At 35.6% G+C, this 23861-nt stretch overlaps 2 protein-coding genes across 3 annotated transcripts in view; both read left to right on the top strand.

The window, feature by feature from the left end:
- Positions 1–10025, top strand: part of LOC116141621 (LEAF RUST 10 DISEASE-RESISTANCE LOCUS RECEPTOR-LIKE PROTEIN KINASE-like 2.5) — a 44352-nt gene extending 34327 nt beyond the window's left edge. For both annotated transcript variants that reach the window (XM_031427096.1, XM_031427097.1), the window contains exons 3-5: positions 7625–8364; positions 8509–8577; positions 8659–10025. In XM_031427096.1, the coding sequence (XP_031282956.1) occupies positions 7625–8364; positions 8509–8577; positions 8659–9902 (2053 nt within the window). In that variant the 3' untranslated portion in view covers positions 9903–10025. The remainder of the gene's footprint in view (positions 1–7624; positions 8365–8508; positions 8578–8658) is intronic.
- Positions 10026–14295: 4270 nt separating this feature from the next.
- Positions 14296–16752, top strand: LOC116141624 (rust resistance kinase Lr10-like). The gene is made up of 4 exons (XM_031427100.1): positions 14296–15086; positions 15224–15295; positions 15394–15474; positions 15577–16752. The coding sequence occupies exons 1-4, from the start codon at positions 14951–14953 to the stop codon at positions 16725–16727; spliced, it is 1440 nt and encodes a 479-aa protein (XP_031282960.1). The 5' UTR covers positions 14296–14950; the 3' UTR covers positions 16728–16752.
- Positions 16753–23861: the final 7109 nt, after the last annotated feature.

Here is a 23861-nt window from a genome sequence, read left to right as displayed (position 1 = left end):
GTTTTTATCATTTTACGTATGTAATTGACATAATTCAATTATAGTATATCCAAAGTATAATTTAGTATGTATAATTTTTTAAATTAATTTTTTAGATTACATCTTTTTATGCTTATTACTTTAGTATGTATTTTATTGTAAATTTATTAACTTATATCTTTTGGCACCATTGACTATAAATTCTAGCTACGCCCCTACGTGTGGACTATGGACTCAACTAATTCGTAATATACACAACACGTAGCATTTAAAATTCTAAGCTTTCTGACAAACAAGAAAACAAATTGGGCTGTGGTTTATAAAGTAAACAATATGAACAATACTAATAAAATATTAAGCATTTCTTTATTTAATTATTCCGAAACTAGTAAATGCTCATTACAAAAAGGTCAAACACAAAAAGTTTAATTCTAAAAAACCTTAATATTATTTGTTAGTAATTTTGTTTAATTACTCAAAGCATGCATCAAAATTGTTGAAGAGTGATGGAATGCACATGATCTCACAAGAAACTAAGACATAGAAAGTAGGGGTGGGCAAAAAAATAGGGTAGAACGGAAACCAGAGGGTACCCGGGGCTCCGATTTTGACTCCTACCGATTCTAAAAAATTGGAACCGATACTGTGTGGTTTTGGTTCCACTACTGCATGAACTAAAAGGGGAATCAGACCGAGACCCAGGTACTCGGGTAGGAACCAAGACTGAACTGTAGTTTTGTAAACTTTTGGAGGTGCATGTAATTTTTTGGGGGTGTATTTGTCATTTTTATGAATAGTAGGGGTAATCTAAATTTTTCCAAGTACTTGGAACCGGAACTTGTAACACAGGTTCCGGTTCTAGGATTTTAGGAACTAGAACCGGTCGGTTCGAGTTCGAGTTTTAGTTCCAAATCCTAGGAATCAGCTTGTTTCGGTTCCATGAGATTTGGGTGGGTATCCGGACTTGCCTACCCCTAATAGAAAGGTGTTGAATGTAGTCAATATTCCATATAAGTTAAAAATTAGTATTAAATGTTTAAATTAAAAAAGTAATGATGTAAATAATAATAATAAAAACTAATTATATGAATAATAAAAAAAATTTGATACTATATTTTTAAATTTATTTATTTTTTACTTTAAATATAGTTATCCTAACTAAAAAATAAAAATTTTATGGCTGGACAACACAGCCAACGGTCAGTCAATAACCGATCAACGCTGATCAATGACAAATCAACAATGGTCAATGTTTTGTCAAAGTGGTCAACATTGGTCAGTGGTGGTCAACGACGGTCAACTCCACGAAATCTTATTTTAATAATCACTAAATTATAAAATAATAAACATTGAAATAATTTTTTTTAAATAGAAAATTTAAATTCAAAATAGAGTCAAAAAAGTAAATTCATAGGATTCCTTGTCTCAATGATTAGGGAGGAATCGTTTACTTATGTTTTTGTGGAATTATATTCTGTGTATTTAGTTTCAGACCACAATGGCCATCTTTATAGACAATTTGATTAGAAATTCCCTCACTAACAATTAATTTAATATTCTTTGGATCGTATTTTTTCAAATCATGTCAACTCTATAGGCATTGGTTGACTTACAAAACATTTTAATGCCTAAAAGCATATGGCACCATAAATATTGTTTTGTCATAAACCATAATGCAGGCAAGCTTCGAATTAATTTTTGTCCAAATCTCAAGACGAGAAATCATGAGGAGGGAAGAACCATCAGCTCTTTCAAATTTCCTGCTTTCTTTGTTGATCTTTCTCTTCATCAGTGAAACACAAGCAGGAAATCTTCAACCAGCATGCTCTTCTTCATGTGGAGACATCACAAACATAAGCTACCCTTTTCGCCTAAAGAGCGACCCTGTAGAATGTGGTGATCCTGACTTTGAACTTTCTTGCCAGAGCAAAAAAAATATCCTAGAATTTCCTTCAGGACAGTACTATGTGATGAGAATTTCTTATACGATGAACATATAATCAGAGTTGTTGATATTAACTTGGCCAATGGAAGCTGCAGCCTTCCAAGCAAGTGGGTATCAATAGATGATTTCTATGGTTTTTATTTTCTGAACTCTGCTTTCTATGAACGCTCATATGCTAGATTCTTAAATTGTTATACAAATATCAGTGATTCAGCTTATAAAAGACTTCCTTGTTTGAGTGATCAGTCTGATAATGTTTACGTCAATATTGGTGGCTACCGAGAAGAAATATCTGATCTTCCGGAGTCAAGCTATTGTTTGTTCATATCAATGGTTCCCATACTTCACGCGGATGTAACACGTCCTTCTTATGAAGTCATCCAGAACTTGCTGAAGTTCGGTTTCCATGTTAGATGGTCAATTGGATGCTGCGATTGTATTAAAGTTGGTGGTTATTGCAAATCTGACAGATGCTACATGAGACCTCTTGGTAAGCTCATCTTTTCCCTTACAATGGATACTTTGATGTTGATTGATTACAAATTTTCAATCTTGTATGAAAATAATTTTGAGAATCATCTCCATGATCTCTTAATATACAAGTAAAATTCGTATTTCTTGTGCGCTTATGCAGATGGTTTGGAGGAACTTCTCTTATATTATCCGAAATTTATGGTTCAATTGCTAGCACCGTTTTACCTAGGTGCGATTTCTTTGCTGGAATTCCGATTCTGTTGTCAAATACCTGCCTGTGCTAATTTTATAAATTATGTATGTAGGATATCACTGGAAACCTGAACTAATTGTGCCAGGAGAGATGTTTGGAATCGACATTTTTATCATCTTGCGTGTATTTGAGTTTTTCTTTGATACATGGCTTGCAGTGGTTCTTATATGTAGATTTATATTTGTTCCAATAGTCATATTGTTGTATATTATCAACAAATATATAGCGACTTAGAAGATAGGGGATAGAGTTGAGATATTTCTGCATAATCAGCAGTCTTGGATGCTTAAGAGGTACTCTTACTCTGAGATAGTTGCAATAACGAACCACTTCAAAGAGGAACTAGGTCAAGGAGGGTTTGGATCAGTTTATAAAGGACAACTTCATAGTGGTCCCTTAACTGCTGTTAAAGTACTAAAAAACTCAAATTTCAATGTCGAAAGAATTTATCAATGAAGTTTCCACAATAGGTAGATTTCACCATGTAAATATAGTACAATTGGTGGGAGGGATCTAAACGTGCACTTGCTTATGAATATATGGCTAACGGATCTCTTGATAGGCATATTTTCTCAAAGGTAAGTAGAGCGTTATCATTTAGTCGGGAGAAACTACATGAGGGATTGAATATCTACATGGAGGATGTGATGTTTCTATTCTTCATTTTGACATCAAACCTCACAATATCTTGCTAGATCATAATTTAATCCCAAAAATCTCAGATTTCGGCCTCGCAAAATTTTATCCAAAAGAAAATGATTTTGTGTCCATCAGTGCTGTGAGAAGAACAATAGGATACATAGCTCCTGAGTTGATTTCAAGGAGCTTTGGAGTTGTTTTTTGTAAGTCAGATTTTATAGTATCGGAATGTTGTTGTTGGAAATGGCCGGAGTGAGAAGAAATTCTGATGTAAAGGCTGCTCATTCAAGCAAAGCATGCTTTCCATCATGGGCATATGACCAAATAAACATGAATGGAGACTTAGAGCTCCAGAATGTGACTGAAAGTGATACCGTTGTAGCAAGAAAATTGTGTTTGATTGGGTTATGGTGCATACAAGTGAAGCCAACAGATCGTGCTTCAATGGCCAAAGTTATGGAAATGTTAGAAGGAAGTATTGACGACTTGCAGATGCCTCCTAAGCCTTTCTTTTCTTCTTCTCAACCTATCTCTATCGGATAGATTGAATCAGAATCATCAACTGAGTTATTGCTATCTGAATCAATGGAGGAATGCTTGTATAATGATAGTTATGTTTAGTTGCACCCATGTAATGTTTAAGAAAAGAGTAATGCTATGCTTACTCATAATGCTATGCTTACTCATAATCTTACTAACCATCTTACAATCCTGGAAAATATAACGGCATAGTACGGGTACCATATGCATAGTACCCATACTATGCTGTTATATTTATCAGTATAGTAAGATAGTTAGTAAGATTGTGAGTAAGTATAGTTTTATTGTTAAGAAAATAAGACTGATGAGAATTTGCATCTCTTTTGTAGAATGCTGCATACTGCAGAAATTGAAACCAGCGTGTTATGACATTTTGATTGTTTCAACACAGTCTCCTCTTTTCCTTCCCATAAATTTGATTTTTGATCTTGTTGTTCAACAAACTTAAGATTTACCCCAACTCTTTTTTCTATAAATTTACAGATTCTTATCGTCCTATAGTTATAGGTCGGACACAAATTACTTTGGTCAGCATTCCATGAAATTCAATACCAAATTAATAAGTGTTCTTAATTTCGGTATCCACATACAGTACTGTTGGTGCATCATCTTTATTGAGGAAATTATACGAAGGAAAAGAGATTCAACTGTAAATTAAGAAGTTCCTTCAAAGACTACAGGACACTCTGTCCATCCAGATACACGTACTGTGACATTAACGAAATAACCATTAAATTTAATAGCCTCAGCCAAGGGTTAATGAAGTTGCTATTATATAGAGGAAAACTCNCTGAATTTTGTCCAATTACAAATTGCAGCGAAAAGGGTCCAACCATCAGATTTCCTTTTAGACTCAATACTCAGCCAAATTTTTGTGGCCATGAAGGGTTTGAATTATCATGCTCAAATAACAACACTATCTTGCATCTTCCATCATCTTCCAGTGATTACTATGTCCAAGAAATTTCTTATCGTGACAGCATTATCACCATTAGAGATGTGCAAGAGACCACATGCCCAATACAAAGTCTTCTCTCTTTTAATATCACAAACTCCAAATTTTTTTTCTTCCCTTTTCGGTCGGGGAAAGCTTTAGTGAACTGCACTGAGACGGTTTACTTATATGGGGCTATTGGACCGGTTGATTGTGTAAGTGGTGATAAAAATTTTGTTTATGTAATAGATTCTGATACATTAATGGATGAGCTTCCTTCAGCTTGCAGAGCATACAAATCATTTAATGTTTCGACTGAACTTGATCTGCTGAAAGCTCTTATGAGGGATTCGAGCACACAAAGAGTCGTCTTAGGATGGAATGATTTTGAATATGGATGCCAAGGCTGCGAGAAATCAGGGGATATGTGTCGTTACAACATTACAAGCAATTCAACAATCTGTTTGAACCAACCACGTGAGACAGAGCTCTCTGTTTTCTGATATACTCTGTATCTTTAATTTATTTCAGCCTCTGCGCCTCTTTTTTTTTCATCTAAAATCGGAATTCGTTTCTTTTTTCTACTCTGTGCATCGAGCAACCTTCAAATCATTTGTAATTTGTGCTAATTTTTTTTTTCTTTTGAAATGCAGATCCTTGGGGTCCTGGAGTTAAAATTGCAGTATCCACATCCACATGTATTGGAGGCCTTGTTGTTTTAGCATTGGTGATATTTCTTGTTTATAGATCTCGGAAATCTGAGCAGGAAAAGGAAATTCAAGTAAAGGTAGAGAAGTTCCTGGAAGACTACAAGACCCTCAATCCAACTAGATATACTTACAGCGAGCTTAAGAAGATCACCAATAAATTTAAGCACAGACTTGGTCAAGGTGGCTATGGAAGTGTCTTTAGAGGAAAACTTTCTAATGGAATTCCGGTTGCCGTTAAGACGTTAGAAAATTCGAAAGGAAATGGTGAAGAATTTATCAATGAAGTGGCTACCATCGGTAGGATACACCATTTTAACATTGTTCGTCTTTTGGGATTTTGCTCAGAAGGGACACGTCGCGCGCTTATTTATGAGTTCATGCCAAATGGATCTCTTGAGAAGTTTATCTTCTCAAAGATTAGTGAATCAACTCATCGTCTATTGAATTGGGAGAAGCTACAAACGATTGCAATAGGTGTTGCACGTGGAATAGAGTACCTTCACCAAGGATGCAACCAGAGGATCCTTCACTTTGACATTAAGCCTCACAATATTTTACTAGACCATAATCTTTGCCCAAAAATTTCAGATTTTGGGCTTGCTAAGCTATGCTCTAAGGATCAAAGTATCATATCCATGACTGCGGCTAGAGGAACTCCAGGATATACAGCACCCGAGCTGTTCTCCAGGAACTTTGGAGAAGTTTCTTATAAGTCCGATGTATTTAGCTACGGAATGATGTTGTTAGAGATGGTTGGATGTCGGAAAAATATTGATCTTTCAATTGAGAATCAAAGCCAAATTTATTTTCCAGAGTGGATATATAACAAAGTGAGTCAAGGTAAAGAATTTGCTTTAGAAATTGAGGCAGATGGAGATGAAGAAATTGCCAAGAAGCTTTCAATTGTGGCACTTTGGTGCATTCAATGGAATCCAACAGAAAGGCCTTCAATGCCAATAGTAATACAAATGCTTGAAGGTGATATACAAAGCTTAGAAATGCCTCCAAAGCCCTTTGTTTCTTCCGATGCTGAAATGGATACAATTTGATATACTAGTGAACATTTGTAGTGGGAGGCTCCTAGCACCTCGAATTGCTAGTGTTATCAGTTTGTTTCAACTTTTGCTTGCTTGTTCATGAACCTACTGATATTTCCATTCTTAAATTCAGATCAATACAATATATAGAAGTTTTCTTTCACCTGTCTTGTGTTTTGGTTTTGGAAATCTAAGCTAAATTCTAGTAGAATTCGGGGTTCCTATCAAATATTAAGTAACGTTCCAATCTGGTGTGCTGAGAGGAAGTTTAATAGGGCCTGACGTGTTATATTCTTTGTATTTAGTTTCAGGACCACAATGGCCATGTTTAGACTTTAAGTAAAATAGACGACAAACTCGCTATTAATTTAATGTCCTCATATATTTGGGATATATTTTGAATTTTGAAACGTACAATATATGTGTTGTTGTGTTCAGTTCAGTCTAGAAATTTTAGGATTGAATATTAAGTAAGGTTCCAATCTGGTGTGCTGCGAGGAAGTTTAATAAGGCCTGACGTGTTATGTTGTTTGTATTTAGTTTCAGGACCACAATGGCCATCGTTATAGACTTTTAGTAAAATAGACGACAATTTGATTAGAAATTTTATCACTCACAACAAATTTTTGTTTCAGGAGATGTGGACTTTGACTGCCTTATAGTGATTGTGACTAAAGTAACAAAATTACTTTGAAATATATTTGGATAAAATGTTTATGGCTTCTGTTTCTTACTGTTTTGGCAGTAGTTTACAGCTTCTCATCCTGGATATAACTAGCAATCTAACATCAGGAAAATGTCAATTTGTGATGTGAAAATTATGGAGATTTATACTATTTAAAATTACGTAAGCTTTGATGGATCTGTGATACCTTTTTTTTTTTTTAAATTTATTTTTGGTAAAGTTAACTTTATATTTGGTCGTCTTGACCACTGTGATCTATGGGTCATTTTTTAGTTAAGTCTTTGTTGGGAGAAATTTCTAACCATTGACTAACATGTAACACAACGTATAGAAAAAGATAATTTCTAAGTCTTTAAGTCGTCCATCTAGTTTTGTCATAACCATAGTGCAGGCAAACTTCCAATTACTATTGTTTATCCAAATCTCAGGAGAGGAGGAATCATGAGGAGGGAAGAACCATCAGCTCTTTCAAATTTCTTGTTTTCTTTGTTGATCTTTCTCTTCATCAGTGAAATACAAGCAGATAAACTTCAACAAGCATGCTCTTCTTCATGTGGAGACCTCACAAACATAAGCCACCCTTTTCGTCCCAAGGGAGATCCACCAGGATGCGGTGATCGTGACTTTGAACTTTCTTGCCAGAGCAACAAAACTATCCTAGAACTTTATTCAGGAACATACTATGTGACCGGACTTTATAAAGAGGAACGTAGAATAAGAGTTGTTGATATTAACTTAGCCAATGGAAGCTGCAACCTTCCAAACAAATCTCTATCAATAAGTGATTCTTTTACAAGTGGTTTTACTTATGAGGAGAACTTCTTTTCACTTTACTCTAAAATCGATGAATTTGCCAGATTCCTAAATTGCTCTGCAAATATCAGTGATTCAGCTTATAGAAGACTTCCTTGTTTCGGAGATCAGTCTTATAATGTTTACGTCAATATTGGTGGCTACCGAAAAGAAATATCTGATCTTCCGGAGTCAAGCTATTGTTCGTTCATATCAATGGTTCCTATACTTCACGCGGATGTAATACCTCCTACTTATGAAGTCATCTGGAAGTTGCTGAAGTCCGGTTTCGATCTTAGATGGTCAATTGAATGCCGAGATTGTATTAAAGCTGGTGGTTATTGCGAATCTGATAAATGCTACGTCAGGCCTCTTAGTAAGCTTATCTTTCCGCTCACAAGTGATAGTTTAATGTTGATTGATTACAAATTTTCAATCTTATATGAAAATAATTTTGAGAATCGTCTCCCTGATCTCTTTATATATAAGTAAGATTCGTATGTCTTGTGCGCTTATGCAGATAGTTGGGAGGAATTTCTCTCATACTTTCCGAAATTTATGGTTCAATCGCTAGCACCGTTTAACCTAGGTACGATTTCTTTGCTGGAATTCCGATTCTGTTGTCCAAGACATGTCTGTTCTAATTTTTATTAATTGTGAGCTTATGTAGGACGTAACTTCTGGAAACCTGTACTAACTGTGCCGGGAGAGATGTTTGGAATCCAAATTGATATCATCTTGACAGTATTTGAGTTTTTCTTTGATATATGGCTTGCAGTGGTTCTTATATGTAGATTTATATTTGCTCCAATAGTCATATTGTTGTATATTATCAACAAATATAAAGCAACTTGGAAGATAGTGGATAGAGTTGAGAAATTTCTGCATAATCAGCAGTCTTGGATGCCTAAAAGGTACTCTTACTCTGAGATAATTGCAAGAACAAACCACTTCAAAGAGGAACTAGGTCAAGGTGGGTTTGGATCAGTTTATAAAGGACAACTTCATAGCGGTTCCTTAATTGCTGTTAAAGTACTAAAAAACTCGAAGTTCAATGGCGAAGAATTTATCAATGAAGTCTCCACAATAGGTAGAATTCACCATGTAAATATAGTACAGTTGGTGGGATTCTGTTCTGAGGGATCTAAACGTGCACTTGTTTATGAATATATGGCTAACGGATCTCTTGATAGGCATATTTTCTCCAAGGGGGGTAGAGCATTATCATTTAGTTGGGAGAAACTACATGAAATTGTTGTGGGAACAGCCCGAGGGATTGAGTATCTACATGGAGGATGTGATGTTTGTATTCTTCATTTTGACATCAAACCTCACAATATCTTGCTAGATCATAATTTAATCCCAAAAATCTCAGATTTCGGCCTTGCAAAATTTTATCCAAAAGAAAATGATTTTGTGTCCATCAGTGTTGCGAGAGGAACAATAGGGTACATAGCTCCTGAGTTGATTTCAAGGAGCTTTGGAGTTGTTTCTTGTAAGTCAGATGTTTATAGTTTTGGAATGTTGTTGTTGGAAATGGTCGGAGTGAGAAGAAATTCTGATGTAAAGGCTACTCATTCAAGCAAAGCATACTTTCCATCATGGGTATATGACCAAATAAACATGAATGGAGACTTAGAGCTCCAAAATGTGACTGAAAGTGAAACCGTCATAGCAAGAAAATTGTGTATAATTGGGTTGTGGTGCATACAAGTGAAGCCAACAGATCGTCCTTCAATGACCAAAGTTATGGAAATGTTAGAAGGAAGCAGTGACGACTTGAAGATGCCTCCTAAGCCTTTCTTTTCTTCTTCTCAACATATCTCTATCGGAGAGATTGAATCAGAATCTTCAACTGAGTTATTGCTATCTGAATCAATGGAGGAATGCTTGTATAATGATAGTTATGTTTAGTTGCACCCATGTAATGTTTAAGAAAATAAGACTGATGAGAATTTGCATCTCTTTTGTAGAATGCTGCATACTGCAGCAATTGAAACCAGCTTGTTATGACATTTTGATTGTTTCTTCAACACAGTCTCCTCTTTTCCTTCCCATAAATTTGATTTTTGATCGTATTGTTCAACAAACTTAAGATTTACCAGATTCTTATCGTCCTATAGTTATAGGTTGGACACAAATTACTCTGGTCAGCATTCCATGAAATTCAATACCAAATTAATAAGTGTTCTTAATTTTGGCATCCACATACACTGCTGTTGGTGCATCATCTTTATCGAGGAAATTATACGAAGGAAAAGAGACTCAACTGTAAATTAAGAAGTTCCTTCAAAGACTACAGGACACTCTGTCCATCCAAATGCACTTACTGTGACATTAACAAAATAACCATTAAATTTAATAGCCTCAGCCAAGGGTTAATGAAGTTGCTATTATATAGAGGAAAACTCTCCAACAAGAACCAATTGAGTTAAAATGTTCCTACATTCGAAAGGAAATGGCGAAGAGTTCTATTAATGAAGTAGTTACACTCGGTAGATGCATGTTAGTCTTCTGAGATTTTTCTCGAAAGAGAAGTACATATTCTCAAAGATAAGTAAATCGGCTTGTGAATGTAAATGAATATTGTATTCAAAAGATGTATTTAAAATATACAATAATATGCCTTTTTAAAGGCTTATACAATGTATAACAATATATAGTACGTAATTACACATACAATGAAGCTATATATCCGTTGATATAGTCCTGGGAATAGACTGATTTTATGCGCAATATAATTTCTAATATCCCCTCAAACTCAAGATAGCAAAGTGGAAGTTGGTTATCTTGAGTTCGGTGACCAATTCTCAGAAAAGCTCTGGATGGTGAGTATCAGGAAAGATGTCAGTCGGTTTAATTAAATTTGTAATTTTTTTTTTTAATTTTTTGTTTCTCTAAATGAATGGGCCATTCATCCTTACCCAATGTAGAATAGTTTGTCTGTATTATAAAAACTTTGGGCCGAAATCCTGAAAGTGTATTTTGTTTAATAGACCAAGCTCTAGGCCTCAAATAATTATGCGCTATAATGTGCTAACTGCTACTGAAAACATCACCACTGAACTTCCATAAGAAAAAAATCTTATGATCCTCAAAGATATTTTTGTTTCTTTGAGAGACTATTATATTCTTGACTAGTAGTTTCAGGACCACATCATGTTTCATAAGGCCATCTTTATTGACATTTTGCATGTACAACAATTTAAATATTGTTCAGCAACTTAAATGGTCTCAATTAATTTGTCAATTCCAACAGCAGCTTCCGTGAAGAACACTATGTGGACTGTGTTTGTCCAAGAGACACTATTAAGATGTTGATTTTTTCTGGCAGTTTACATTAAATGAATGCTAATTCTATACATGTAATACTCATTAATTACCATATGAGTGGTCCTTCCTGATGATAAAAGGTCGTATGATGTGTTTGAATCAAAATTTTAGATATGTTGACTAAGTTTCCACCGCTTGCATTATTTTGATTATAAGTTTCTCTTGTTACCCTACCAAAAGTTTCTATCTTAATTCTTCCTCCTCTTGCTGTTGCTACTTTATCAAAAGTCGTTTCTATCTTGATGCTAGGTTCCTCCTCCTACCCTACAAAATGTTTTGGTCTTTACGCGTTTCTATGAATTAATTATCTTGACTTTGAATTGACTCTCAAGTCTTCTTGCCATGTCCAGCATAACAGCCAATGAAATATCTTGGTCACAAGTTTCTCTTGCTACTCTATGAAGATGAAATCTTATCCATCCGATAGCAATTTATAATATATGAGAATGTTAAGAAAGTGTCGTCTCTGAACATGAAATCTCATTCCTCCCTACTATTACTTGTCATTAATTCCTTTTAAATAAATGTGGAAGTTTAAAGTCTTTAGGTCTTTATGCATTTAGTAATTAGACCTGACAACTTGAATGTCATCTTTGACTATAAGCTCCTCTTGCTACCCTATTAAGAGTTCCTAATGGGCTAAGAAGGACCTCTGTCGTCAATAATTTGGTTCCAGAAATTACAAAGGAGTTGCATTTGAACATGACATGATCTTAACCACCCATACTTTATATAGGTTCCTCTTGCTAGCCTATATATAAAAAGTTTCTATCTTGACTAATGTGCTCCTCTGCTGCCCTATATCAACAGCTTAGGTCTTTACACGTTTCCCAAATTTGTTTCCATCACTACTGCAAAATACACAAAGTGGACGATTAAAAAGACGATGTTCGCATTAAGAATGTCCTTAATAACACTTTTAGACAGTTTTATAAAAATATATATATTTTTTTTTATAGTAAATATATTTTGTTAAAGTATCATTCATGCTATTACTTCAACATAGACTAATACATATAATGTCTTTCACACTAAAATTAGATCAATCATCTACGTTAAGTAAAGATTTAAAGAAATTAAACGGTTTCAAATATTTTATAAGTTGTAACATACTTCAATAGATTTTTTTATTATTATTCTTATTTAAAGGCGTTTTGATGTTATTAGACAGTTTAAGTGTCCTTAATAACCTTTTTTGTAGTACTACATATATCTGTCTTTACTTTATGTTCCTCAAATTTATCTTAACTATAAGTTCTTTTTGTTATTATCTGTCAGGAGCTCTGTCCGCGTTTATGCATATGACCCTATAAAGAGCAAGTATGGTCTTGACTATAAGTTCCTCTTACTATCCTACCAAGAGTTTATGTCTTTATGCGTTTTTGCAAATAAAATAATCAAAAGCAAATCAAGTTTTTGGACAAAGTCCAGATCTGACTTCAACGTGCATCACGGCGTTTTAATAAATACTAAAGCAAATCCATCACATTAACATCAACACCCCACTACATGTTTTTGCTTCTTTAATAAATACTTGCTTCACTTTCCGTTTTTACTTTAAATTTAGTGAATTTATAGCTGTTACATACAAATTATTTAGCTTATCAAAATGGTCAGCACGGACAATACAACCAACAGTAATAATGTAAGCTAGAATCTTTGGAGCAAAGAAAAACACGAAAGGGACCAAGACGCCATGATAATGATTAAACAAAAGAAGTTGATTAATTAGAGGGTGATTATGAAAGCGAACAAGTCCATCCAGAAACACTAATTTCAACACTCCACCTATCTTAATAACTTTGTATTGACATAGCTAAAATGATTTATATAATGAATTAAAGATATGGTGGTCCAGCGAAACAACGTGTAGTTCAAGGCTGTAATTTTCTAAGTCATTTTCTTTCTTTAATAATGCCAAAGTTTTTTTTTTTTTTTCTTTTTTTTTAAGGCTAAGAGCGGGAGCCATCGACTTTGACCATTGAAATATAATTAATAATTATTCAAATCATGAAAATATTAATTTTGATCCAAAATTAATGAAAAAACTTTTATTTATTCGAATTATAAAAAAATAAGTGATGTATTTTATCTTTCACTAATCTAAAGCTTTAGTCCAAATTAATTAATCCTCTATGGCGAAACTAAATTAAAATTAACTTACCCCAACAAACCCAAACAAAATTCTTCAAGTCACTCTAACAATTTCATTTATCCAACAATACCACTGCAAATTCTTTTTCAATCACACACAAAAACTCATAACACTCATTCACCATCTTGCATGCTGTTTCACCCAAAGACTGTAAACCAATAATAAAATCAAAATAAAGTTAAAAAAAAACCACAAATAGTGCAAAGAGGGGGAGGGCTATTGGAGGGTGAAGTAGCCCATTGTATCACAATGGCAATTCAGCGACAAAGATCTGGCCTGGTCTTCAGACATGATTTGGCCTGGAACTTTTTCTGCAATCACCGCCTAGTGGGTGACAAGAACTTTTTCTTTTTCTTTTTTGCTTTTATCTTGTTTGTGAAGTTTTCTTTAATTGAAAAGAGTGAAACCAAGAAAGATTAGGTTTCTTCAAGTTTATTTTTTTTCCAAGTTTATATAAAAAGACATAAATGCCCTTTGACCATTATGTTCAATTATTGAAATATTATTTCAAATATCATTTTTCATGAATTTTAAATTTCAATACCTGAGGGGAGGTTTTCGTTTATCTTTAAATCGAGACAATCTGCTTATAATTAACTCAAATCTCATAAGATATATATATATTTTTGCCAACTTTAAAATCAATTAAATCTATAATGAAGTGCTTTCCTTTTTTATTTTTCCAAATTAATGGGCTATTTTGTCTTTGTAGCAGAAACAGTTGGGCGTGCATGTATGGACGCAGAAGTATCTAGTTTTTGTTCAGCTGAAATCCTGAAAGCGGATTTTGTTTAATGGACTTATAAGTACAGTTCGACATGACCATAAAGCATCTTTCCAATTTCTATCATATTTTTATATCCAAATTGCCATTGGTAGTATCCTGGGAGAGGAAGAAACCATGAGAAGGGGGGAATCATCAAACATTCTGTTTTCTCTGTTGCTCTTTCTATTCATTGGTGAAGTGCAACAAGCTGCATGTTCTTCTTCATGTGGAGACATCAAAAATATACGATACCCATTCCGGTTAAAGGTCCATCCACCGGAATTCGGTGATTCTTTTTTTGAACTTACTTGCCAGACCAACAAACCCATCTTACAATACCGTTCTGGAAAATACTATGTGAAAGAAATTTCTTATGATGATCAGATAATTACGGTTGTTGACGTTAACTTAGCCAACGGAAGCTTTGGCGCCCTTCCATCCCAACCTCTGTCATTCTTTGAAACTTCCTTCTTTTATGACAACAGAACAGGAATTCAATTAAGATTAGAATATTCCTCGAGTCTAGGAGGACATTTTAAGCACTATACAGAAGCCCAGTTTTTGAACTGCCCTTCGAATTTCAGTCATCCCTCGTACATAAGAGTTCCTTGTTTGAGTGGAAACCAGTGCCATGTTTATGTCTACTATGATGATAGCTCGACAACAACCTATCGTCAAGATTCATGCTAGTTCAATTCAAGTATTCCTATGCTTCTTCCGATTCAGACAAATCCTTCCTATGAAACCATCCAGAAGTTGCTGCAGTTAGGCTTTGATCTTCGCTGGTACGATGGGGGCAATTGTTTTCAAATGTTCTACGCAGATAATTTCCATTGCTCTAAAAGTAAGCTTATCTTTCTGTATACATAGGTGTTGAGGTTGTGATGAATATTTTTAATTGATTCATATTTTCTCAAATTTTGTGAATCATCTGTCCGGGCTTAATTTTTATTTCTTGCACGCTTACGCACGCTTACGCAGGCTTTGCTGGCTATCTGTTATTCTTGAGGGTGTACATGCTTCAACCATGGCGTGAACTATTTACATTATTTGGTATAGTTTCCATGATCAAATTATTGTTCTTATTGCCTTGCCCGATTGATACACTCAAAATTATTATTCTTGGCTTTACTTCCTGTGTGATTTTGCAGGTATTGCTGATCCATATGGTCCGGAGTATGACACGTGGGTGTCTGACATAAGTCATGCAGTCTTTGTAAGCTTTCTGTGGGGTAATTAAAATCTTGTTCTATGGAATTCCTGTTCTTTATAGCATTAACTCTTAACTAAAAACGTTGAGACATTGAGTTAACTTCCTTTTTTCACGGTTGCAGTTGTTCTTATCGTCAAATTTATCCTTGCTCCAAGTGTTATATTTGTGTATATTTTCAACAAATATAAAAAAACAAGGAAAACAGTGGATAACGTAGAGAAATTTCTTCGCAATCAACAATCTTGGATGCCTAAAAGGTATTCTTACTATGAGCTAATTGCAATGACAAACAGTTTCAGCTATGAATTAGGCAAAGGTGGCTTCGGATCAGTTTACAAAGGGCAGCTTCGTAGTGGTTGTTTCGTTGCTGTTAAAGTGTTAAAAAACTCCAAATTTAGCGTAGAAGAATTCATCAATGAAGTCTCCACTATCGGTAGAATTCACCATGTTAATATTGTGCAATTATTGGGATTTTGTTCAGAAGGACGAAATCGTGCTCTTGTGTATGAGTACATGCCTAACGGATCTCTTGATAAGCACATCTTCTCAAAGAGGGGTAAAGGACAGTCATTTACTTGGAAGAAAATCCGCGAAATTGCTTTAGGAACAGCTCGGGGGATTGAGTATCTACATGGAGGATGTGATGTTTGCATTCTTCATTTCGATATCAAGCCTCACAATATCTTGCTTGACCACAATTTCATCCCAAAGGTCGCTGATTTTGGCCTCACAAAATTTTATCCAAAGGAAAACGATTTTGTCTCCATTAGTGTTACAAGAGGAACAATAGGATACATAGCTCCAGAGCTGATTTCAAGGAATTTTGGGGTTATTTCTTGTAAGTCAGATGTTTATAGTTTTGGAATGTTATTGTTGGAATTGGCTGGAGGGAGAAGGAATTCCTTTTCAATGAAAACTCGTTCAAGCAAAGCATACTTCCCATCATGGGTATATGACCAAATACTCAATGGAGGAGATCTAGAGCTCCAAGACGGGGCTAATAATGAAACTGGGACTGCACGAAAACTGTGCATAATTGGGTTATGGTGCATACAAGTGAATGCAGCGGATCGTCCATCAATTACCAAAGTAAGAGAAATGTTAGAAGGGAGCATTGATGACTTGCAGATGCCTCCTAAACCTTTCTTTTCTTCTTCTCAACATAGCTGTGTAAGAGATCAGATTCAATTTGAATTAGATTCCTCAAGTTCAACAGAGCTACTGTTAGCAGAATCAATGGAGGAAAGCTTGTGTATTGATAGCAATGTTTAATTTCCGAATTGAATGTGTAAATTTGAAATAATTTTCTTTAATTGAAAAGAGTGAAACCAAGAAAGATTAGGTTTCTTCAAGTTTATTTTTTTTCCAAGTTTATATAAAAAGACATAAATGCCCTTTGACCATTATGTTCAATTATTGAAATATTATTTCAAATATCATTTTTCATGAATTTTAAATTTCAAAACCTGAGGGGAGGTTTTCGTTTATCTTTAAATCGAGACAATCTGCTTATAATTAACTCAAATCTCATAAGATATATATATATATATTTGCCAACTTTAAAATCGATTAAATCTATAATGAAGTGCTTTGTTTTTTTAATTTTTCCAAATTAATGGGCTATTTTGTCTTTGTAGCAGAAACAGTTGAGCGCGCATGTATGGATGCAGAAGTATCTAGTTTTTGTTCAGCTGAAAGTGGATTTCGTTTAATGGACTTATAATTATAACCCTCAAACATCCTGCCCCATAATGTGATAACTTTAACTTGTACTCATACATCACCATTCACCACACAACTTGCAAAGCAATAATAATATTAATGAAAACTCGATATTGATGATTCTGATTCTTATTTTTTTTATTTGCACAAAAATATTATCCTTTTGACAGTATTTTCATGACCACATCCTGTCTTGTGAGGCCATCTTTTTAGACTTTGGGGTATATGCCAATTTGTCAATAAACTTTTTAATTGTTAGTTCCAACAGCAGTTTCGGAATCACATCGTGAACCTTATTTGTTTGTTCCTTTTATTTTTTTAATGGGTAATACTTTGTGTGCAGTGTGTTTCCAGATCTTGCGTAAACGAAGAAACGCAAATTAATTTGTCAATTCCAACAGCAGCTTCCATGAAGAATACTTATCTTTCCAATTGATGGCATATTGCTTATTCAAATTCATAAGGAGAGGAGCATCAAACTTTTTCAACCTCTCTATTCATCTTTCTATAGTCAATAAAATATTTCCTATTTTGAAAAAAGATTGTTCTGCACTACTATATAGGATTAACAGACTTCCTTTTACTGAAAGATTGTTCAAACCAATGACTAACATGTACCAGAGACCCAATAGTGTAGCAAAGATACCATCTAATTTTGTCTAGTAAATTCTACGTTACAGTTCGACATGACCATAAAGCATCTTTCCAATTTCTATCATATTTTTATATCCAAATTGCCATTGGTAGTATCCTGGGAAAGGAAGAAACCATGAGAAGGGGGGAATCATCAAACATTCTGTTTTCTCTGTTGCTCTTTCTATTCATTGGTGAAGTGCAACAAGCTGCGTGTTCTTCTTCATGTGGAGACATAAAAGATATACGATACCCATTCTCGTTAAAGGACCCTCCAGCGGAATCCGGTGATTCTGTTTTTGAACTTACTTGCCAGAGCAACAAACCCATCTTACAATACGGTTCTGGAAAATACTATGTGAAAGAAATTTCTTATGATGATCAGATAATTAAGTGTTGTAATAACACAATCACAAACCAAGATTATAGCCAAATAACAAACACATCCACAAAGATCAAGAACACCATAATTTACCTTGGTTACCTTTCCAAGATTTGGAAGGCTACGTCCATGTTGAGCTCCGGAAAGTCGTCGACTACCACTATTTGGAAACAGTTTATAAATTACAACACAAGATCGAAAGATTCAATCAAACCTGAAATCATCCTATCTGGTAAACTAATAGCCCTGGAAACTATACACCCAGAATCCCAGCCAACCGAGAGACAAAACCCCTCAAATAGAATGACAAATCAATCACTCAAATCGTTACACAGAACCAAGATTTAGAGCAAAGGATGAACCGTAGCAGAGCAATACCTAACCCTGTTTCAATTGAATTACAAACTTGAAAACTAAAGAGAAAAGTTCACTTTATATCGTTGACCAGGATGGACTAAGCACAGCCGTTGGATCTCTCAAAAATGATGGTCCAGTCATGCTTGAAACGACAGCGTGCTGGTTAAGTGACACAGCACGCGTCAGTCTTCACACTACAATCTCCACCTTGAAGACATAAAACCCTCTCTCTACTGACTCCCATTTCTAGTGCATTTGCCTCAACTTATTCCCTCATAGCTCTGGTGATGCTTTGATTATTTCAGGAATAGCAAGTTCATGCAATGCTTGAACTGGCTGGACTGACAATTTTTGTTCCCATATCTGTGGATTCTCTTCAATGGGAACTTTCTTTCATCAATCTGTCTCTGGTAATTAGGTCTCTGATGAAGTGAAATCTCACGTCCAAATGTTTTGTTCTCTCATGGTAGATAGGATTTTTACTTAACAGTATGGACTTTGACTGTCTGAGAAGATAGTCACTTTGCTGTCAGTCAATTCAGATTCTGTCAAAAATCTTGCATCCATACAACCTCCTTGAAGCATCTGCCAATGCCATATACTCTGCTTCAGTTGTTGATAGGGCAACTAGAGGCTGGAGGTTGATTTCCAGCTGATGCAATTCCCTTAAGGGTGAAGCAGTAGGCAGTGGGTGACTCTGCATCCTGTCACTGCAAAGTCTGAATCCAACAAACCCCACAAGATCAAGTGTAGATGTTCTTTTACAATACTCTAAACCTATACATGCAGTACAGTTTTATACTGATACCCATTTCAATGCAATCCAGTGATCACTTCCTGGATTTGACATGAACCTACCCAGTAAAGAAATTGCAAAAGCTAAATCGGTTAGTGCTAACATTGCATACATCACAAACCCTTCACATTTGAATAAGGACAGTTTCCATTTTTATGGTTTCGCAGAGTTCTTGGCATTGGGACTTAGACAAAATAAATGATTTGCAAGAGGCATTGTTACGGTTACAAACAGACATTCAACATTTGGTAACTAGCTTCTGTAGGTATGGTGTTTGATGAACCTTTACGGTATTCCTGGTTCTATCTCTGTTATCATCATTCCCAATATTCTTAGCCACTCCTAGGTCTTTCATATCAATTCAGAACTAAGTCTAGATTTTAGTTCAGTTATCTTTGATTTTGATTTACTAATCAGGAGCCTATCATCAACTAAAGCAACAAGTAAATAGGCATGACATTTCAAGTCAAAGTAAAAACAGTTATCATACTGCTCTCTGTGAATCCTAGGTTAAGTATAAAGGTATAAAACTTTTATACCACTGTTTGGGTGACTGTTTAGTCCATACAAGGAACTTATGCAGTCTGCATACATGGTCTGGTCTAGACAGTCTACAAAAACCTATTGGTTGGGCCATGTAAATTTGTTCTTCTAAATCCCATGAAGGAATGCGTGTTTCACATCAAGTTGCTCTAACTCTAGGTCTTGGTGAGCTACTACAGACAACATCATTCTAATGGTTTATATTTAACACGGGAGAGAAGACTTCATTGAAGTCTATGCCCTCCCTTTGGGTGTGAACCCCTTGGCCCCAATCTAGCTTTGATCTAGGTGGTTCATTTTAATCTACACTCTCTTAATCTATAAAACCATTTACACTGTATAATTTTCTGGTGTTTAGGTTTAGGGACTAGGGACCAAGTCTATTTACCTGTAGAGAGTTCATTTCCTCTGTCATTGCTTGCCACCATTTAGCTTGTCCTTGAGGTGATTGCTTCAGAGTAGACTCTGGTTCTCCTCAGAATTTCAGTTCCTGCCATTAGGGCCGTATAGACTAGCTCTGCAAATGAGTATCTTGCTGGTGGCCTATGTCTCTTCTGGTCCTGTCCCTGCCAGTTGGTAATCCTGCAAATCATCCTGCAAGGGCCTTGGGCCTCCTCTGTTTTATCTCATTTGGTCAGGTTCATCAGGTGTAATTCCTTCTTCTGGTGCAGGATACACTTCAGTGTGGGTATTCTCTGGTTGCCTGATGGTTACCTCCACCTCAATTGGTGGTGTTTGGTTATGTTACATTGTTGTGGAGATCCTGCAAAACTTAGCAAACTTGCAAAGGAAATCCCCTTCATTAAAAATCACATCTCTGCTAGTAATAATCTTAACCCCTGGTGCAGTCTTATCCCACAATCTGTAACCTTTAGTGCCCTCCTGGTATCCTAAAAATGACAATTATGGACCTGGGCTCTATTTCCCATCACTAGTATGTGCATAAGCAGCACATCCAAACACTCTTAGATGGCTAAGGTTTAATTCTCTTCTTGACCACTTTGACTCAGGACAGTTGAAACCAGGAACATTAGGGCTTATGTTTATTAAGTAGGCAGAGGGTCAATGTTCTCCCAAAAAGTTTTTGGAGACCTGAGGTGAATAAGAGACACCTGACTTTTTTAACAAGGTTCGGTTCATTCTTCAGCAACTCCATTTTGCTGAGGGGTTTTCAACTGTTCTATGCCTTAATATACCTTGATCCCTACAGTAATTGTCAAACTCCATATGCAGAATTCTAAACCATTGTCCGTCCTTAAAGCCTTTACTTTTATCAATTTGATTTTCATAAGTGTCTTCCAGGTTTTGAATCTAGACAGTGCCTATCTTTAGATTCAGTAGGGATACCAAACTTTTCTACTGAAGTCATCAACAATTGAAAAGAAATAGGAATTCCCCCATGAGATCTATTCTTTCAGACCCAAGGTCAGCATGTAGATACTCTAAAAGTTTTTGGTAAGTGTATACCTTTGGTGAAACTAACTCTATGTGTTTTCCTAAAACACAGTTTCACAGAAATCTAGGGTTGTATTTTATCCTACCAATAACCCCTATTGTCTAAGAATACTCATACCCTTTTCACTCATGTACCTAACCTTGAATGCACACTTATCAGTATCATTCAGATTTGTGGAGACCAAGGCATTGTTCCCATTCTAGAGTAATCACTGCCACAAAAATGTATCGCCATTCTTCTTTGACCCCCTTAGAACAATATGATTATTCTTAAACACATTTATACAACCCCTTTCAGCCTTATAGCTACATCCTGACTATCTAGGGTACCTAGGGATATTAGGTTCCTTTAGTTCAGGAATGTACCTAACATTTGATACACAATAATTTTTCCATCATCTAGCCTTAGGGTAATGGTACTAATCCTAACACTCTACAAGTGTTATTGTTACCCATATAGACAGTTTCATATTCACCACCCAAAATCTTGAAACCCATCTCTGTTAGGGTTCATATGGAAGGAGCATCCAGAGTCTAATACCCCGTCATGAGTCTGATCTGCTTAGCACAGTTAGAACTTTGGATCAGTAATTTTTATCCATACATGCAACATTGCTCTCAGTGTTCATTGATTTTGTTTCCTAATCCAATCATAGCAATTCTTTTTAAATGACCAGGCTATTACAGTGAAAGCATTTTCTAGTCTCCCCTTTCTTGTTAGCCCATTTTCCTTTCTTTTAGCCTTGGACCAATTGTTCTTTGCATGCCTTAGAGGAATACCTAGATCAGGTTTACCTTTTACAAACAGATTATTGCCACTTCTTTTCTGAACCTTCCATTCCAATTCCCTAGCCTTTGTCTTGATACTATAAGACTACACTAGGGACGTGCCGAATACTGAAAGCATTCTTAACAACTGTAGTCTTCGGTCAGTGAGTTTATCAGGATCATTGCTAAACTCGTTTCACCTAATTCCTAGTCAGTACCCTTTAGGACTATGGTCATTTTCAAGAATTCATAATATTATCTTCTATTGATTTACTACTGTCCATTCTATATGAAAAAAGTGCACCTTCAAGAAAGCAAGATTTGGTGCAGATTGTAAAGCATACAGAGTTTCGAGTTTACCACAGAGTGTGATTGGACCTCAATCCGTCCATTCTAAGCACGTTGTCGCCAAGTTCATCACGATCAAGTTGTACGCTCCTCCTCGTCTACTTCCCTTTCTTTTAACTTGTCCGCTGACCACTTTTCAGCATCTTTTCTAGGCAATCCCCTTTATTGTGCGAAAGTAGGCCTGCATTTCTTCTTCCAAGAATTGAAGTCAATTTTTCCGTGTAGGCGCAATTTCCCATGCGGGTGGAACTAGTAGTGCTCATATCAGAAATCAGTGTTGATTCTAGATTATTTGGTTTGAAGAAATACTAAAGACTCCTAAGAACCTAGAACTCGAAATTTAGAAAACCTCTAATTCTATGAAAATAGAATTTAATTTTTCCTCAAATTCGGATCTCAAGAACATTCTACGCTCTAAGGTGAAAATGCTCTGATAACCTATTGTAAAAACACACTCACAAACCACAGATTAAACCAAATATACACATCCACAAAAGATCAAGAACACCACAATTTTACCGTGGTTCACCTTTCCAAGATTTGGAAGTACGTCACGCGTGAGCTCTGGAAACATCGAAGCTCATGGACTATTGGAAAGCAATTTACAAATTACAGACACAAGATCGAAAAGATAATCAAACCTGAAACACCCATCTGGTAACTAATAGCCCTGGAAACTATACACCCAGAATCCCAGCCAACCGAGAGACAAAACCACCCCCAAACAGAATGACAAATCAATCACTCAACCCGTTACATAGAACCAAGATTTCGAACAAAGGATGAACCCTAGTAGAGCAAATACCTAACCCTGTTTCAATTGAATTACAAACTTGAAAACTAAAGAGAAAGTTCACTTATATATCGTTGACTAGGATGGACTAAGCACAGCCGTTGGATCTTCTCAAAACTGATGTCCAGATTCAGCTTGAAACGACAGCGTGGGGTTAAGTGAACGGCACATTTCGGTCTTCACAATTACATTAGGGTGTTTGACGTTAACTTAGCCAATGGAAGTTTTGGCGCCCTTCCATCCCAACCTCTGTCAGTCTCGAAACTCCACCGTTTATGACAACAGAAAAATGAATTCAATTAGACTTATATCTTATTTCTACAAGAGAACAACTAAGCTCTATACAGAAGCCCAGTTTTTGAGCTGCCCTTCAAATTTCAGTCATCGTGTACACAAGAGTTCCTGTTTGAGTGGAAACGGTGTCATGTCTATGTCTACCATGATGTAGATCGACAACAACCGAACGTCAAGATTCATGCTCGTTCATTTCAAAGTATCCTATGATTCTTCCGATTCAGACAAATCTTTCCTATGAAACCATCCAGAATTTGCTGCAGTTAGGCTTTGATCTTCGCTGGTACAACGGTGATTGTTATTGATATGATAATT

This window comes from Pistacia vera, unplaced genomic scaffold (genome assembly GCF_008641045.1).
Source record: "Pistacia vera cultivar Batoury unplaced genomic scaffold, PisVer_v2 Contig40, whole genome shotgun sequence".
Taxonomy (NCBI): Eukaryota; Viridiplantae; Streptophyta; class Magnoliopsida; order Sapindales; family Anacardiaceae; genus Pistacia; species Pistacia vera.
Note: the sequence above shows the minus strand (reverse complement) of the source record. Positions and strands in the feature narration are given on the sequence as shown.

Bases quoted from the DNA above. Each gene is read 5' to 3' on its own strand.
- LOC116141624 (XM_031427100.1), top strand. From the start codon at position 14,951: ATGCTTCTTCCGATTCAGACAAATCCTTCCTATGAAACCATCCAGAAG. The intron at 15,296-15,393 runs GTATAGTTTCCA...GTGATTTTGCAG, and splicing joins TGAACTATTTACATTATTTG to GTATTGCTGATCCATATGGT. The intron at 15,475-15,576 runs GTAATTAAAATC...TCACGGTTGCAG, and splicing joins CTTTGTAAGCTTTCTGTGGG to TTGTTCTTATCGTCAAATTT.